The 16,765-nt window shown below is 47.2% G+C and overlaps 1 protein-coding gene across 5 annotated transcripts in view; it reads right to left on the bottom strand.

Annotated features, from left to right (window-relative positions):
* Nucleotides 1-493: 493 nt before the first annotated feature.
* Nucleotides 494-16,765, bottom strand: part of EML4 (EMAP like 4) — a 124,201-nt gene continuing 107,929 nt past the window's right edge. For all 5 annotated transcript variants that reach the window (XM_061478881.1, XM_061478878.1, XM_061478876.1 and 2 more), the window contains 6 exons: nt 14,281-14,369; nt 13,110-13,207; nt 9,633-9,720; nt 8,287-8,385; nt 4,002-4,132; nt 494-3,331 (listed from right to left, as the gene is read on the bottom strand). In XM_061478881.1, the coding sequence (XP_061334865.1) occupies nt 2,867-3,331; nt 4,002-4,132; nt 8,287-8,385; nt 9,633-9,720; nt 13,110-13,207; nt 14,281-14,369 (970 nt within the window). In that variant the 3' untranslated portion in view covers nt 494-2,866. The remainder of the gene's footprint in view (nt 3,332-4,001; nt 4,133-8,286; nt 8,386-9,632; nt 9,721-13,109; nt 13,208-14,280; nt 14,370-16,765) is intronic.

Consider the following 16,765-nt stretch of genomic DNA (forward strand, 5'->3'; position numbering starts at 1 on the left):
GAAGCATGTTGCGACCTTTCGCATCTGCACTTGGACAGAGACTATCAGGAATGTGGAAGTATCCCGGTATTTAACATGTCACATCCAAAGTAAACTTGGCCTTTTTGCATGGCTTCCAGAAGGAAACTTCTGGCAGAACCCCGGGAGGCAGCCACAGAATCACAGAACCCCAGCCTGGTTTGGGATGGAAAGGACCTTAAAGCTCTCCCAGTTCCAACCCCCTGCCAGGGGCAGGGACCCCTTCCACTAGAGCAGCTTGCTCCAAGCCCCTGTGTCCAACCTGGCCTTGAGCACTGAAAGCACACGAGATGAACCTCAGCACTGCCAGCATTAGTCCTGGTGCTGAATTAAGTTTTAGTCTGGGAGGCTATGAAAAAGGCACAAGGTCCGAAGGCTCTTCTAAAGCCATAGTCCCCACAGTCCCAGGCGTGACAACCCGGGATCCCAGCACACGCTCTGCACACAGAAGGAACCAGGACAAAGACACCGCAACGTATTATTTTGATGATTTTATTATTTAATCTTCAAAACTTTCTGCCTTGAGACAGGAATGCATGATAGATAGAAATGGCTCAAACATCTTCACATGAAACACTCGGAATCAGAACTCATTCACAATTAGTTCTCTAGAACATCTACAGGTACATAATCCCACCCATTTCCATCCATTATCACAGATTTCATTATTTGTTAAACAGTAGTTGCCAGCAATGGAAAGCTGTAAGGCTTTTTGCATATTAGTAGAGTCTTCTGCACTACAAACACAAGAGTATCACAACTATAACTCTCACTTTACGTGGCAACCCCAGGTGACGGATGTCCCAAAACGAAACGTGTTGCGTTATGTGGCGTTCATGAAACCAACAGAGAGAGCTCTGCGCCTCCTCAGCTCCACAACCCTTCCTTTCCTAAGGGCATTTCCTAGTCCTACAGCATATTCCTCACTCGGAACCAAGACCTCCGCTGAGTTGACCTTTCTCTCGAACTGCTGCTATTTGGCAAAGCTGCACGTCAGGCAAACTCGAGCTCTCCAATACAACTCTATCTACAGAGCACAGTTTGAACAGATGGGTTGCTTGGAATCCACATCTCCCTCCATCTGAAGGGAATTACTTTGAGGTTTTCTGGAACTGTTGTAAACAAGAGGATAATTTTTTATATATATATATGTGTGTATATATATATTTATATATTTTATATATAAATGTTCTAAATGTCCTTTGGGAGTCCATTTGTTTTTTTTTTCTTTCCAAATGATGACTAAATACCTGATCTGTAGCATTTCTCCTGAGAAGATACTAGTAAGGGAATGACAGTTTTGATGCACTTTGGAATGGCACAATCACGTAAACGCTTGCACAATTAAGACTTATGAACTCATCCAAAGTTTCTAAACATGATATCCTACCTAAGAACTAAAATACCACCAGCACGATGCAGCGAGTTAAAAAAGAAGAAGAGAATTCTATGTAATCAAAATATAAACAAGTACATAGGAAATGGCTATCTGTCAGTAAGTCTATAGCTCTTTTAAAGTAGGAGACGTATGTACTTAAGGGAAAACTGCAGCTATCTGACAAACTCGGTAAAAAAAAGGTACTTCCCAAATGCATAACAAATGCCAAGATATCCCATAACTGGCCAGGTATAGCCACGTGAGAGCTGCATGGCTTAGAGCAACCCAGGGAGGGGGTGGAAACAAACAAACGAACGAGCACAAAACCAAGAAATCAGCAAGTCTAGGGGAAAGGAAAAAAAAAAAAAAGAAATATCACATCATCATCCTCATCTAAATTCCTGTGTGCTTCTATTCCAACCGAAACGGAGCCAGCGGGCGGGGGGGAACCAAAAGCAGAGATTGCAGTTTAATGACTCCTACGAGTTCTCTCTATGAACGCAGAAGAAAGAATTATCAACTGAATGCACTAATCCTAAGCACCAATTTAATAATTTAACTGTTATCTATAGTTCTCCTACTAGGGATGGAGCAAGTTCTGACTGAAGGCTTAACGTGTAAGGCTGGAGCCCATCTGACCTGCGTGTTCTTGTCCTGCTTCCTCTGCTGTTCACGTCAAAGTCACTATAAAGATCCTCTCGAAGTCTCGAACTCTCCAGGCAAGCAATTCCTTGAAGAGACAAGGACACCCTGCAGTTTCAGGTCATGAAAAGTGAAACACAACAGCACTGCGTTAGTCTGTTATTAACCAGGCTGAAAACGGAACGGGCAGCGCCGCTCCCCGACAGGATTTGCCTTGGAACTAGCAGCACCCAGGGCAGACCAACTGCCAACACATCCAGACTCCACTAGGATTTAGTAGTGTTAGAAAACTGCATATGCGTTAGGTCAAGAAGGCATTGCCAGACACGTGGCATCACGACCGTGTTTTTCCTCTCTTTTTCTCATGAAGAAAAACCAAAGGAAACCAGCCCCACCAAGGAGCTTTTTTTGGTTGTCTTTTTGTCACAGTGCTCCCCAGCTGGAGCAGCTCAGCGCTTCCCAGCAGCTTAGCTCTTTCAGAAAGCACATTCACATAGTCGTAAGGTGGTCTACTTAAGCTAGTTCCCAGAGCTAACCTTTTTCTCCAGTAAGTACTTCATGCCACTTCCCGACAGCAATTTCAGAACTGAAATGGATCTATGGTAATGTCCACTACTAACTGTGACCGGACCTTGACACAAGACCATCAAAAGCCAGGCCCTTGGGATGGTTCCACGCATCGAACTGAAGCTCAGGCTATAAAAATCTCACTGAAACTCAAAAAGCTGGAGTGGTCATGAATCTCAGCTACCTCTCCCTATTTGAACCCTCACCCTGTAACGAAAGCACGCACACCAAAAGAAACCACGACCGCCTGAGCTGGGAGCGTTAAGACACCGGTGAGTTCTCCTGCTGCTCTTCAGTGAGCGTGGACTCGCTGTGCTCCTCGCTCATCTCGTTGGAGGGCTCCTCATAGCCCGGCTCGGTGGGATCCAGGCTGCTCCCCTCGCTCTGCTCCTCGCTCTGCTCCTCGCTGGCCTCCGCAGACTGCTCCAAGTTGCTCTCCAAGGAAGCCGGGGAGCTGCCAGTTACGCTTTCGGTTTGGTTCATGTCACTGAAAGGCTGTGGCAGAGGAGCAGGGGACTGGGCAGCGCTGTCACCGGCCGGGATGGGCACTTTGGCGGCGCCGATGTCTACCACAATGTCATTTTGGGGCAGAGTGACCTTCTCCACGAGTTTCCACTGGATAATACTCGTGTCTTTCCCTCCAGTTGAGATCAAGTGACAGTCGCTATGGGTGAAGCTGACGTTTGTCACATGGCTGCTGTGAGCGCTGTATTTGTGACTCGGAGCCTGTTGGAAACAAGCAGAAATACAAATCATCGAATCCCAGACTGGTTTGGGTTGGAAGGGACCTTAAAGCTCACCCAGTTCCTACCCTGCCACGGGCAGGGACACCTTCCACTGGAGCAGCTTGCTCCAAGGCCCTGTGTCCAACCTGGCCTTGAGCACTGCCAGGGATGGGGCAGCCACAGCTTCTCTGGACACCCTGTGCCAGCGCCTCAGCACCCTCCCAGGGAAGAGCTTCTGCCTTAGGTCTAACCTGAACTTGCCCTGTTCCAGTCTGAACCCATCACCCCTTGTCCTGTCGCTGCAGTCCCTGATGAAGAGCCCCTCTCCAGCATCCTTGCAGCCCCCCTCATTTACTGCATTTGTATTAAGTTCAGCCAACAATATATCCTCCCTTCTTAAGGCTTGTAGCCTGGGACTGATTTAGACCTTAATGCAAAAAAGCAATGGCCTTAACACCAAGGCCAGCAAACAGAACGTGTCAGGTCTCTGCTGCAGAACTTAAGGATAACTATTGTCAGTTCACTTTCAGGTACAGTATGTGATATTTTATATATTTTCTATATAAACCTAATGGGGAAAACCATGCTTCTGTCCCTCGCACTGCTCTCAGATATAAATGAGCTGTAAAATTTGGCTGCCAGCTTCCACAGCGACTGAGCTGGAGACTTACCTTTGGCTTGGAACAGGGATACTGAAAGAGATGGACCTTACAAAAATCATCAGCAACTGCTATCACTTTTCGGTTCCGGGACCTGACAAGGGCGTTGATGTCCGTCCCATCTGATCCCTCAGGCCAAACTCCTAGGAGAGAGCAGAGCAGGTATTTAGTGATGGCAGTGTTAGAAAGCGGTGAGAAAAGGGAAGCTTAACAAAAGGCATTCAACTGAAAGCTGGAATACGCATCGCATTAAGTGGTATTAATACTTTGCTAGCCCCATGCTGCTCCCCCAGACCCCCTCAGCCTTGGCCAGGAAATCCTCTTGGACTTACCCTAAGTTTCCTGTTCAAAACCTTAGTCTTGTCTAAAGCTTGTTTTAAGATTAAGTTTGCTGCTAAAACTGAGTAACACGGAGCATGCAGAGGTTTCTTTTGGCTGTCTTTTAGATCTTAGTATGTGCATGATTCAAAGGAGCCTGATGACACTCCGTGCAGAAAGCCAGCCTGCAGGAGTTTCCTGGATGTAAGTGCTGTCAAGTGCTTAAGCACAATTCAATATGCTTTCAAGTGAAAAGAATGACACAGATATGTCTAGACAAAAGAATAACAACAGGGCCTGGATGAAATGCACTGAACAGATTGGGGAGGGGGAAGGCTTTAAGGTTAACCGTAAATAAAGACCCTAGAGATCCCCACAGCAAAACTGCCGCTTCACAGCTGCTAATAAAGCTGAGCAAAAGGCAAGCAAGGGGTTGTAAGGCAGTAACTTGTGCCAAAGGTGCCATACTTTCACGGCTCAGATTTGGGCTTCTGAGGGGCTCAAGAATTAGAAGGAACTTTCCCCCCTCCAATTTCACACCCTGAATAATTGTGTCCCTGACTCACTGCAGGGATGCTCCCTATCAGACAGGAAAACATCTTCTTCCTCCCTTATAATCACTGACTTTGGTTAAAGGAAACCCCATGTGCTGTCCATGTCACGCAGCACAAAACACCAGCTCAGAATTGCCCGATTCTTCTCAAACTCCCCCACTCTCTTGCCTTGTTTTTATGCAAAATGGCAAATATCCTTTAACTCGAAAGTTGGGTTTTTTCCCATTCTTCAGTGGGTGGAGCGAGACCTTGATTTTCTCTGCAGAATAACAAAGGCAGCCTGTTTCAATGCCAGTAAGCTACGCTGTGGCTAATGTACCAAGCAAAGACATGAAACGCAAAGGCACGTATTTAGGATCATTGTAGTGCTCTCACCTCAGTGAAATCAATCTGAAAAACAGGTATTTAAGAACTTCCCCAATGAATGCATTTTAACTTTCTCCTGCATTCTATGTATAAAGTACTGTCATCAGGTGGGAGTCATACACAAACTTCTAATCAGATTCCCGATTCCACCTACCACCGCTCGCACGCTGTGCCAAACAGCTACGCCATCGCCTCTTCTTTTTCATTTCAGATTAAAGAGACTAATATTCAAGCCTGCATTTAATCTCTTTTGTGTTCACCAAGTCCTTTACCAGCTCTAAAGGCAAGGCAGCCCTTTGTCATAAGACAGCAGGATTTGCTTTCAATGCAGCAGACAAATGTGGAAAACCTAAGCCGTTTATGCGACCAAGTTCTTGACTTGAAAAGCAGTAAAACCCACAGGACTCTGTTATTAGGTACGAGGGCTATTTAGGGACTGTGCTGCCAGCAGCAAGCCTCTTGAAGGAATCTGCTCGGATGGAAGTGTGGGAAACGTGCAGTAAATGGGAGGGTGCCTTCAAGTGCTCGGGATGCAGATTAAGGAGACCGCTGAGCCAACGCAGTGATACCAAGCGCCAAAAAGGAGTGATGCTATTCTCATCTGAAGCAGACATTTCAGTCCTTTCAACCCCAACACCTGAGCCTACGGACGCACAATTCCCCAGAGCTAAATCAGTAAAACACACACCCTGAAAGCCCAAATCCCATAAACTTAACCCTCTTTCCTGAACATCAAAGTGAGCAGCAGCCCTGCCCCGTTTGGATCCCTGAGCCAGCCGACCCTCGGGTCAAAGCCAGACTTCTCCTTTGGGCAGCAGATTGTCTGAGCTGCACTGCCTGATTTAATGGGAAAAGCCTTGCCTTTGTCAGAGGCCGACCAGCATTTGAAGTCTCTGCAAAGGGTGTCAGCCTCCCAGACAGTATAAAACTGAACACGACGAATCTGGCTGGAAGGTTAAATACATTCTGTTCTGCCCCAGAATAACATCCATCACACTATCTGCTTTGTCTGCTTCACTCCCAGCCCCTCTGGCACACGGACGATTCCAGAGCAGCTGAGATTGATTCAGAGTGGTTGAAGTCTGTATGAATCCAAAAGGGATCAGCTCACCGAGCCACTCGTTGGAAACAACAAGTAGAAAGGCTTCTCCAAACAGTGCTTATGGGAGCTGCCCATCTCCAGCCTGGCTCCAGTTACCACTTAGCTTCTGTCCGAGAAGTGCTGAAGACACAAAGCCAACGGTCTCTGTGAAACCAGACTCCTTCTGCACTCCCACACCTCATCTCCTTAGGTCAGGAGTAAAGGACTGTTGGGAAACTGCTGGGATTCAAAGCAGCTTCCTGTCTGCTCTAGCACCAAATGTAATGGTAGAAGCTCAGTGGCAGCAGAGCCACTGTCTGCTTCTGGCAGATTTAAGGACTCTGCATGAAATGTAAAATGGCTTCAGCTCCAAGGCTATTCCAGAAGGAATATTCAGTCCTTACAAAGTTTCCTCATTGCTCTTGGAGAAAGGCATTATATTAGCATCAAGTTTGCTTTTCATTTTCCTCTAGCATCTCCTGAACCTTCTGATACTCCCTTTAAAGCAAGGCACTTGTGCTGCACTATTATTTCAGTCTCAGAAGCAAAGGCAGTGAGGAAATAACTGCTGTGGACCAGTCCCGTCAGCCTAGGCTCACATGGACAGAGCATCAGGAGGGAACAGCCATTCCCCTTCTACTTCAACCAGGCAGACTGAATAAAGGCAAACCAAGCACGTACACGACATGGTTCACAGTCCTCAGGCTAATGGGAAACAGATTTTTCATCAGTACAAGACAGACAAGGAGCTGCGGGAGAGGGTCCAGAGGAGGCCACAAGGATGCTCAGGGGTCCGGAGCATCTCTCTTAGGAGCAGAGATTGCAGGAGCTGGGCCTGGTTAGTGCAGAGAACGGAAGCCCGAGAGGGGATCTCATCCAAGCAGATGTCAAAGGAGGTGCCCGGAGGATGGTGCCAGACCCTTTCCAGTGGTGCCCAGTGACAGGAGGAGGAGCAATGGCCATAAACTCAACACGAGGAAGAGCTCCTTTATGTGAGGGTGGCAGAGCCCTAGCACAGGCTGCCCAGGGGGGCTGTGGAGTCTCCCTCTCTGGAGCCATCCCAAACCCACCTGGACACGTTCCTGTGTGCCCTGCTCTGGGTGGCCCTGCCGTGGCAGGGCTTGGACGGGGTGAGCTCCAGAGGGCCCCGCCTGCACTGATGGTTCCAGGGTTCTGTGATCTAAGCAGCAATAAGCACATCAGGCCGCTTGCTCATGAAGCACAGGACAGTCCTAAAATCTGCATGATAGGTGTCAGAAAGCACTCGGACCTACGGATAGTGTTCTACCCTGCATATAACTGCTATTCGAAACTGAACTCCTAGCCAATGTGCAATAAAGAGATGTGGACCTAACCCTTACCTCTAAAGAAGGTGATGATTTACCTGCTTTTGATGTTTCCAACATGAAGAGCAGCGGCAGGTATGCGATCTCTGCGATAGAAGCGAGACATTCAGCATCCTGCTCGCACAGCTTGGCTTTACAACACTGCCAGGCTGAATCCTACTTTGTAACTCCCAGGGGAGCTCCTCATTTATGGCCAAGAGATGCCTTCAGCAGCGTGTATTACTCACCTCTGACTACAGGTACCAACGTGCTGTCGTGACTTTAAGTCATGAACTATAACCTACACTCACAGAGTCTTATCCCAAGATAAGGTAAGCAAAGGAGAAGGCACATGTGTCATATGAGCACCCTGAAATACCAGCTTTTTGCTTCAGTGCCTCCAAAGCTGGTAGCCTAAAATGACAGCAGGAAAATCAAATCCCAAACTTCAAGACCAAATAGAAATCAACCGTACATTTTCTGTAGCGCATCCAGCGCTCTGTGTCACAGACAGTACTGTGGCCAGCCTCTTCGGTGTGTCATCTCAGCACCATCCTCAGCAATCATTAACTGGCTTTCTAATGACAAATTGAAGCAAAAGCAAACACAAAGCACAGCATGAATAGCTTAAAAGCAAGTTCGATGGTACTTACCAAACACCTGGAAGCCTAGCACACAAGTGTATGTTGTCCAATCTATATCCTTACAGTCAGAACGATTCCTGATTAGCTTACAGCCACTTGGAATGTCCCCTGCAAAAGAAGTGAGTGATGAGTTATGCCATACAAAATCATAGTCGCACAAGTGCTCTTTAAGGTGCTAAGACAGTAAATAAGTGCATCTTCAAATCAATCTGGAATCACATCGCAGAGGCAAAGACAGAGCAGAACCTTTATCACGGTGCAGCTACTTGAAGCTTTGCTTCATGCATGAGTCACATTTTACTTCCCACTTCCCTCTTCAGACCAGGGTGCCTCAAAACCTCTTCCCTACAGCCTGAGTCCCCTGCTACCTACTCTACAAACTGTTTTAACAGACACTGCAAAGGACAATGTCTCCTTCCTACCAGCTCCATGGATGTGCTAAAACTTAACCAATGATTCAGGAAGCTGTGCTTTGAAAACAGTGAGCAACTGCTGCCACAGGAGCCTCAGGCTGCTCTTCAGCTTCTAACGAGGATAAGAAAGGTTGTCCATCTTGTAATACCCCAACATCACTAACGGGTCACAGCTCTTTGCTTCCCCATACAGGCAACTGTAAGCACCAACACTCCCTTTTGGTACACTGCAATACTGCACTACCCAGATCTGAAACCTAAGTTGTGCCAGGCAGAAAGAACATGTTAAGCTGAGAGACAGTTGAACTGCTGCCTCTTCTTGCCTGTCCAGGAACAGAGCTACAATCTTCTTGGATCTACTTAAAGCCACAGGAAGACAAGAATACAAAAAACAATGGAAAACCAGAGTGATCTGCTCTGCGCAAGTCAAACGCACTTTTGACATAACCACTATATGTTAAATTCATATTTCCATACATTAAAAAAGACAAACCCATTCTTCATACTAACCCATTAAAGGAGAATTATGGCTTTGCTTCGTTTTCAACACCACCAGCTAAGAGAGGGCTTAAGAAAGGAGAGTCCAGAAGAGGACAGCAGCACTGATTTCTCCCCCCAGAATAACTGGTTACTGTTGACACTAATTAGACACCTGTATATATTATGTCCAATCTATGGAACTTCGGGCCAACATCAAAACACAGGGCCACTTGTTCTGGACATTCCATGCTGTGAAGCTGATTTATGACCTTGTAAAGAAGTAAGCTATATTTGGCATTGCCATTAGGTAATACACAGCTCTGAATAACACCGAGATATCTGGTTACACAAGTTCAGACTGGCTCCTTTGTCAGCAAGCATTTTGTACAGTCCTGGTGCAACACCCCTCTCTGGCAGCTAACACACGCTTTCTGTTTCCAGCGGATTTCATTTCATACTTACAGTATAGTATTTCATAGTCTCCTGAGTTTGACATTATATACTTGTTGTCCGGGGACCAGTCAAGGTGTGTAATATAGCTGGAATGTCCCTGCAGAGGAATGCAGCAACACCAATGTCAAACACCGCTCTCCATTCCAAGCGAAGCAGAAGCTGCACCCACAGCTGGGACAGCCAAAAAGCCTCCTCCCCACCCACCCCGGTCTGCTGTGCTGCAGTTCACTTGTGCTCCTTTCAGGGCTCCTTACTGGGCAGTGCCACGAACAGCGACGTTCTGCACCGGTAAACCACGTCCTTCTCCGAGCCCAGCGTGATTTACTCCTAGCAGGCTGCTAAGATATGGATGAACCCGCATTTGTGCTTGAATTCAAGTGCACGTTGCTACTAACTGAGAAAGGCACTAACAGAGATGGGACTCTGTTTCTTCAGCCATTCAACAGAATTTCCATCAAATACAGGCACATGCAAACAACCTTTGCTCACCCCAAAACTTGGTTAACCACATTAACCACCACCATGGAAAACTACAAGATCAAGGACTGGTGTTACAAGAATACCCTCCTGAGGTATCCTGCTGTGCTTCTTCCACTGCACGCATGTCGGTGCCAGCTCTGGAAGGAGCCTTCCCTATAGGCACAGGTAAGAATCAAACCACTTCAACCTCATTGTGAGTTCTAAGCATGGAGAGCACACTGACGGCTAAAATCCCGTCTTGGTTTTGAAGGGAGAAGCTAAATGCAGCTGGCCAGAACACAGTCCCCTGCATGAACTTTTCTGTAGTAGTAATAACAGTAATAATAAAACTACGTAGAGACTCCAGAGAAGCCACCTATTTGTGTAAGGTTTGTATACATTATTTCCCTGAGGAGGAAAGGGTAGGAAATAAACCAAAGTGACATCCCTGTCACACTATGCTTCCTCCATCCTCCCATTGCTTCTTACTGCTGCTCTAGCTCTTGTAACACCACCCATTTCCTCCCCTTCCTCATTCTGCCAGGCAACAAAATACCCCTTTCTTGACTGGTGGATGTCAATTCATCCCTCTCTCAGTGGGTGTTATGAAGATCCTGTCCCTCAGCACCCCTCCAGGTCCCTCGGCCCTGCCTGCACCCACCATCCCAACTTCCTCTGTAGAGAGCTACGAGATGCTTTGGATTAAAACTAACCTTTAGGATTCATTTACTTCTGAACTAGTCTCTGCTTCAAGCAGAGGAACCGTGCATTGCCATAACTGCTCTGCAGCCATGGTGGAATATGTACGATATCAAAGCTCATCACGCTCCGTGTTCTGAAACGGCAAAACAATGCACAGCTGACCAGGATTCGCCCTGCACTTCCCTGACTTCCCCAGTCTTTGCAAGCGAACTCCAACATGGAAAAGAACTGGTGGGTCATTTCCTAAACCTGCCAGACATTTGGCAGCTGTCAGAATTCCTGAGGGTGGTGGGGAAGGGGCTCCAAAATCCCTTCAGGCAGCAACCACTGAATGATGAACTGGAACAGAACGTTGTCACTGCATTTGCAACAGGAGGATCCCGATTTCCATTTCCATCTTTCTTTGGGACCTGCCCACTGAGAAGGCAACATTTCCCTCTTTCCTTTTCTGTACCTTTATATAGAATTACTCTTCCCTATCAGACTAAATGGACATCCTCTCCTTCACCGGCAGCGTTCATCTGTTCCAGACTTAGACAGTGCAAGGACTGAAACGCCTGCAGCCTGTAAGACTGTATTCGTATCACGTATTTCAGGTGAAGTTCAGCGCACTGAACACTTCAGCGTGGCTGCCCCTGGGGCTCTCACCCCACAGTGAACGCATGGCACTTGCTTCTCCTTTGCTAACAACTCGCTCTGATGCGAGGCAAACGGAGGCAGCGCCAGCTACCATGCAGGGGCTGACATGCTGGAAGTCCCTACCCCGGCCCATACCTCCCCATTGCTGACTGCATAGCTGGAGCCCGCAGGAAACAGCTGCACCACCCAAAACGGTTGTTTCAGCTCATGTGAAATCCTTCCTGATCACAACCAACACTGTCCCTCACTGGAAGCACGCTCTCAGGTCGCAGCTCGCCTCTCTGGCGGCAGCAGCAAGCCTGCCTGTGACTGAAAGGGATTTACACGTAACAGTGGGCACAGAGCCCTCGTGCACAAGCTGATGCTGCTGCGGTAGATCAAATCCTCCTGAAAGCATTCAAACAACGCACTCAAGTTGGAAGAAACAACCAGAAGTTGACTCACCAGGAGGACTGAGTCATACTACTTGGAGGTCACCCGCGAGGCTACTGAACGGCAGCAGAACGCCAGCAGGATGCGGTGCCAGCACGAGGACAGCGCTCTGGGTCCTGGGCACGCCTCTGTGTCTCCCTGCTTCGCGTCAAGCTGGGATGGACCCAGTGTGCTGGCAGGCAGTGGCAGGGAGGGTACAGCCATAGGAAATGGGATCGTCATCCCAGTCAGCTAACCACACACCGATACCTTCTGCGCAAGCTGCCGTGGCCAGGGGAGCTCGGTCTCAACCAAAACCAGGCTCTCAATTCAGGCTTCTACATACAGGCACTCACAATGACAAAAACAGCTAACAGAAACCTGCTTCGAAGCCTTAATGCTTCTGCCCGAGTGTAACAGTGCCTACTGCTCCCACCCCAGTTTTTACAAGCCCCTGGCAAACAGACATAGAGGTGCCGCTTTAAATCCAAATATGCTCTCTCCTGATACATACAGGATGTACAATATACAGAAAGCAATGGTCTCTTACGTCTTCAAAGAGCTCACAGAGGCCTTGAAGTACATAGCAAGCTAAATGTACATACATAGAACCGTAGAATGCTTTGGGTGGGAAAGGACCTTAAGCTCATCTAGTGCCATCCCCTGCCGTGGACACTGGACCATGTCACCCATCCGGCCTGGCCCTGAAGATGAGCCATCTCTGAGCGATTTCATCTTTCACAGTTAAAGAGTAAGTGAGGGTGTGGGATGCTGTCCTGAGGTGCAGCCATCTGCTGCTGCGCCCACCAGCCCCACTGGGGCCCAGTCTGAGCTCCCTGTCGGCTCAGCCCCCTCCCCACTGCCTCAGCTCCCTTGGGACAGATGCTGATCTGATCCCTTGTCTCACAAGGGCAGTGCTTTACTCCAAGGAGTACTTCCCCTACTGGGGGAAAATACCCCCGGGCAGGCGTAATATTTTCCCCACATGAGTTTCAGCATTAGGTACAAGGCACTGCTAACTTCCCATTGCAAACAAGTCGATAGCCTGAAAAATAAGTCACATGTGGTGCAGAAGCGTTCACCCAACACTGACAGTTGCAGCACCCATTACGCTCAAGTTTAAGTTCAACCACATGCCGAAAAAACCTCAGAAAACATGAAGCAAAACCTAAAACCAGAACAGTGTCAGCCCATAGAGTTCCACTGCTCAACATCTCAGTGTCTGTAGAAGACCCCAATACAAGAACTGCTGACTGCATTTGCTCCCAAACTTACAGTGCATTTTCCATATCTGCTATACTTTCTTCCATTTTCCGTTACTACGTAGAGGTAAATGAAGTTGTCGTGGGATCCAACTGCAAGTAAGGTGCCGTCTACAACACAAGAGATATGCTTCGAGTTAACAGCATGCCTGTTTTCCACATGTTAATGATTTCAGATGGATCGCTAAGGCGATCGTCTCAATGACAACAACTGCTTACAAACTTCACTTAAGAACACACAACCTCAAATCAGTTTTCAGTCACTATCTATCCACTTTGGGGGTGCGTTTTTGGAGCGAGTTCTTTCACTTCTGCTTTTTTTAAGGAAGCGTCCAATGGACAGGGGATAAGGCCTCGGATTGCACTGGATTTCCTGTCAACAGCAGGCAGCTTGAGTGTTCTGCATCACACAAATCACTCTATGCTGAGCTGGGGACTGCATGTGAATCATCACTGAATAACGGCTAAAGAAGACGTGGGGCATTCAGACATTATAAGCAGTTTTCTAACTGCGTTGTCCTCACTTAAAACCAAAGCACATGGACACAAGTTGCTGTGAATCATGATCAAATGCCTCTAGTGTCCGTGAACATCAGTGCTTTTAATCATGAACATCAGTGCTTTTAACAGGGAGGAGCCAGCCCCTGATGATCTGTCATGTCATGTCTGAAGAGGACACTCAGTCCTGGCCTCAACCCCCCGTAATCCCATAGTGAATACTTAACAACCAGCTGAGCTTCAGAAAGACCCGAGCTCCGTTTTATGGCTTAGTATTAATAAACATGAAAATTAACTAAGAAGGATATGAAATATCACAGCTTTTGACAGAGTTTTCTGTTAACCCATTAACTATTTAGCTGAGAACTTCTAATTTTTCTGGGAACAGTATCACTAATCTTGCTAATTTTACTTTTATTTACTTATATAAGCTAATATTATTGATACCAGCAGAGGGAAACGTGAAGGAAAAGCTGGAAAAGGCAACTGTAGAGCTGATAGCTGCAGGCCTCCGAGATTTAGCATACACAAGCAAATCTTTAAGCAATATTCAGTTAAGGATTAAGCACCTTAAGGATCTTTTCCAAAGCTCTGCCTTTTCTAGTGACGCTGGGGTGCTGTTTAAGACGGGTTAACAGAACAGACATCGCATTAACCAGCAATTATGACCAGAAAAGGCTGCCTACCTACTGAGTAGCGCATCACCGAGAGCTGCTCATTGCCATCAGTGTGTATTGAAACCAGATCCCTCGTTTCCGCATCCAGAACAAACCACCTAGAGAGGGAGAAAGAGAATTCCTGTGAGAATGCCACTAAACAAAGCAAGCAAAAGAGCAGTAATCACTGCCTGACTTCACCTTCTCATGCTAGCCCCTCAAGGGCAGCACAGCGAACATCTGGTTTTAATGGAAAGCTTTCCTGGCTCAAAAAGTGAGAGGAGTCTCACAGAATCCCAGACTGGTTTGGGTTGGAAGGGACCTTAAAGCTCATCCAGTTCCAACCCCTGCCACGGGCAGGGACCCCTTCCACTGGAGCAGCTTGCTCCAAGCCCCTGCGTCCAACCTGGCCTTGAACACTGCCAGGGATGGGGCAGCCACAGCTTCTCTGGGCACCCTGTGCCAGTGCCTCAGCATCCCTCGCTGGGGGGAAGAGCTTCTGCCTTATATGAAGAATACATCAAAGGTTCTAGATAGAGCCTGTTTTCCCCCCTCCAACACTGCAGCGATCACCGTAATGTCTGCTGGATGATAAACATGCCACCGCACAGCTAACGACCGCCCCTCATCATCCTGAAGCCTTAAGGCTACAGCTGAATTTTCATCTCCCCATTTTGAAAAACACCTCTGCTATAAAAGCAAGTCTTTCAACTCGTATGAAGGGAAGTTAAAAACCCCTAAAAATCAGGAGCAGCAGGGGGTGGAAAACATTTCCATGCTTCTTGTAAACACAAAACTTACTCTAAGCCAGCATTTCCCCCTTCAATCCTTTCCATTTCTGTGCATAATGTTATCAAAGAAGGAACAACCCCCTACTGACGTTCGACGCCTCACAACCATGCAAGCCTCCTGTATCTGACTGAAAGCACAGAGTTAGCACTGTGGTGTCAAATCTGCTGCTGCTCTTTAGAGTGCCCACTGAACATCATCTGGCATTAGGAGACAGCCTTTTGAGGCACCAGTCCTCCTCCAGAACTTCCTCTGAACAGGAGATACCAGCAGCAGTCTGAGCTGGGCATGGGAAGAGCCAGAGCACGGTGACAATCTTGGTAACAGAGCTTCAGAACGGGAGCACAGGTCACATCTAGTCTGATGCAGTGAGACCTGCTCTCTTCAATCTTCCAAGCTCTCCCAGGGCCGTGGCACCTCTCTTCTTCCCTTTAAAAACCACACCAGTAACCTAGCTAAAAACCAGGCCTTTAGAAACAAATACTTTCTGATTAAAACACCAGGGAAACAGATCCTAAAGTAGTTACTACAGTTGTGCACTTACACCTGCCATTCCCACCTTTAATACCGAACGCTGAACCATCAAGGGGTTTATGAGGGAGTGAACAAACCAACCCATCTGACAGCATTGGGTCCCTGGGATACTTAGGTTTCTTCAGCTTAAAACCACAACAGATGCTGAACTGGTGTAAACCTCAATAGCTCTGTTGACTGATTCAACCCCCTTACGGCTCTGGCTTATGCTGGTCTTGTCCTTCACCTTTCAGTTCTCTTAATAATGGTGTATTTAGTTCTTTCTGCAGTGCAGAAGAGAGGCAGAAAATGCTGTTCTCTTCAGAGGTCACAACTTGACCCATCAAACCCAACCTTCCTAATGCTCCATTCCCTAGCCCTGTCTTACTGACCTCCACACACGATGGAAGAGGAGCACCACTAGAACAGCAACAGATGGACACATCCAAGGGTTTCGTTTATTAGGTCCTAAAGAGATTAGGCTCCCTCAATATTTGCTTTAAGCACTTTGGGCTATGAATCAAGTTATTAAATGACCCGTTATGGGTCTGAGATTATTTTCTTATACATTAATCGAGATGTATCATGCAGCCCTTTTACTCTGGGAAATAACTCTCTTGGACCATTTGTTCTGGCACACAAAGTACTGTGTGCTGATCCTGGTCAGGCAGTAAATCTGAAACTGCTCTGTTTATCTTGATTCACAACTCCATTTATTCCTTGTCTACTTGTACATTTACCAGGCCTCATTTCAATTCAGTTGCATTTGTGTATCTCAAACCTAGCACTAAATCATGCCATTTCAGAACTCAGTAAAACATAATAGCGAGAATGGAACTGCCTGGTCCCAAGAAGAACAGATTGAAATCCCAAACAAACCCAAACCCAAGGCCGCCACCACAATCTCATCCAACACAGTATAAACTGCTTGCCTCAAGTAACCGAAAAGTAGGAATTGAAACTCAAAACGTGATGTTAAAACCGTCTGGGAAAGGGGTGTGTGCGAGTCAATCAGAAGCAAACAGCAGCCTGAATGCTCCAGCCTCTCCACACACCTTGATTGTGCTTTGAGGTCATTTCAAACCTGCCTAGTAACTCATAAAACATGGAGCCTGACCTTCTTTTCCCTTCTCCCTGTTTCAAGTACTATTCAGCCAGTATCTTCTGCCCTGTTTAATCACTTGTTTAATTCAAGGCTATAATTAGAAAGAGA

The sequence above is a fragment of the Pezoporus flaviventris genome, unplaced genomic scaffold (assembly GCF_033815535.1).
Source record: "Pezoporus flaviventris isolate CSIRO_AGI_PZ_B2104156 unplaced genomic scaffold, CSIRO_AGI_Pfla_v1 ptg000132l, whole genome shotgun sequence".
NCBI classification, from domain to species: Eukaryota; Metazoa; Chordata; class Aves; order Psittaciformes; family Psittacidae; genus Pezoporus; species Pezoporus flaviventris.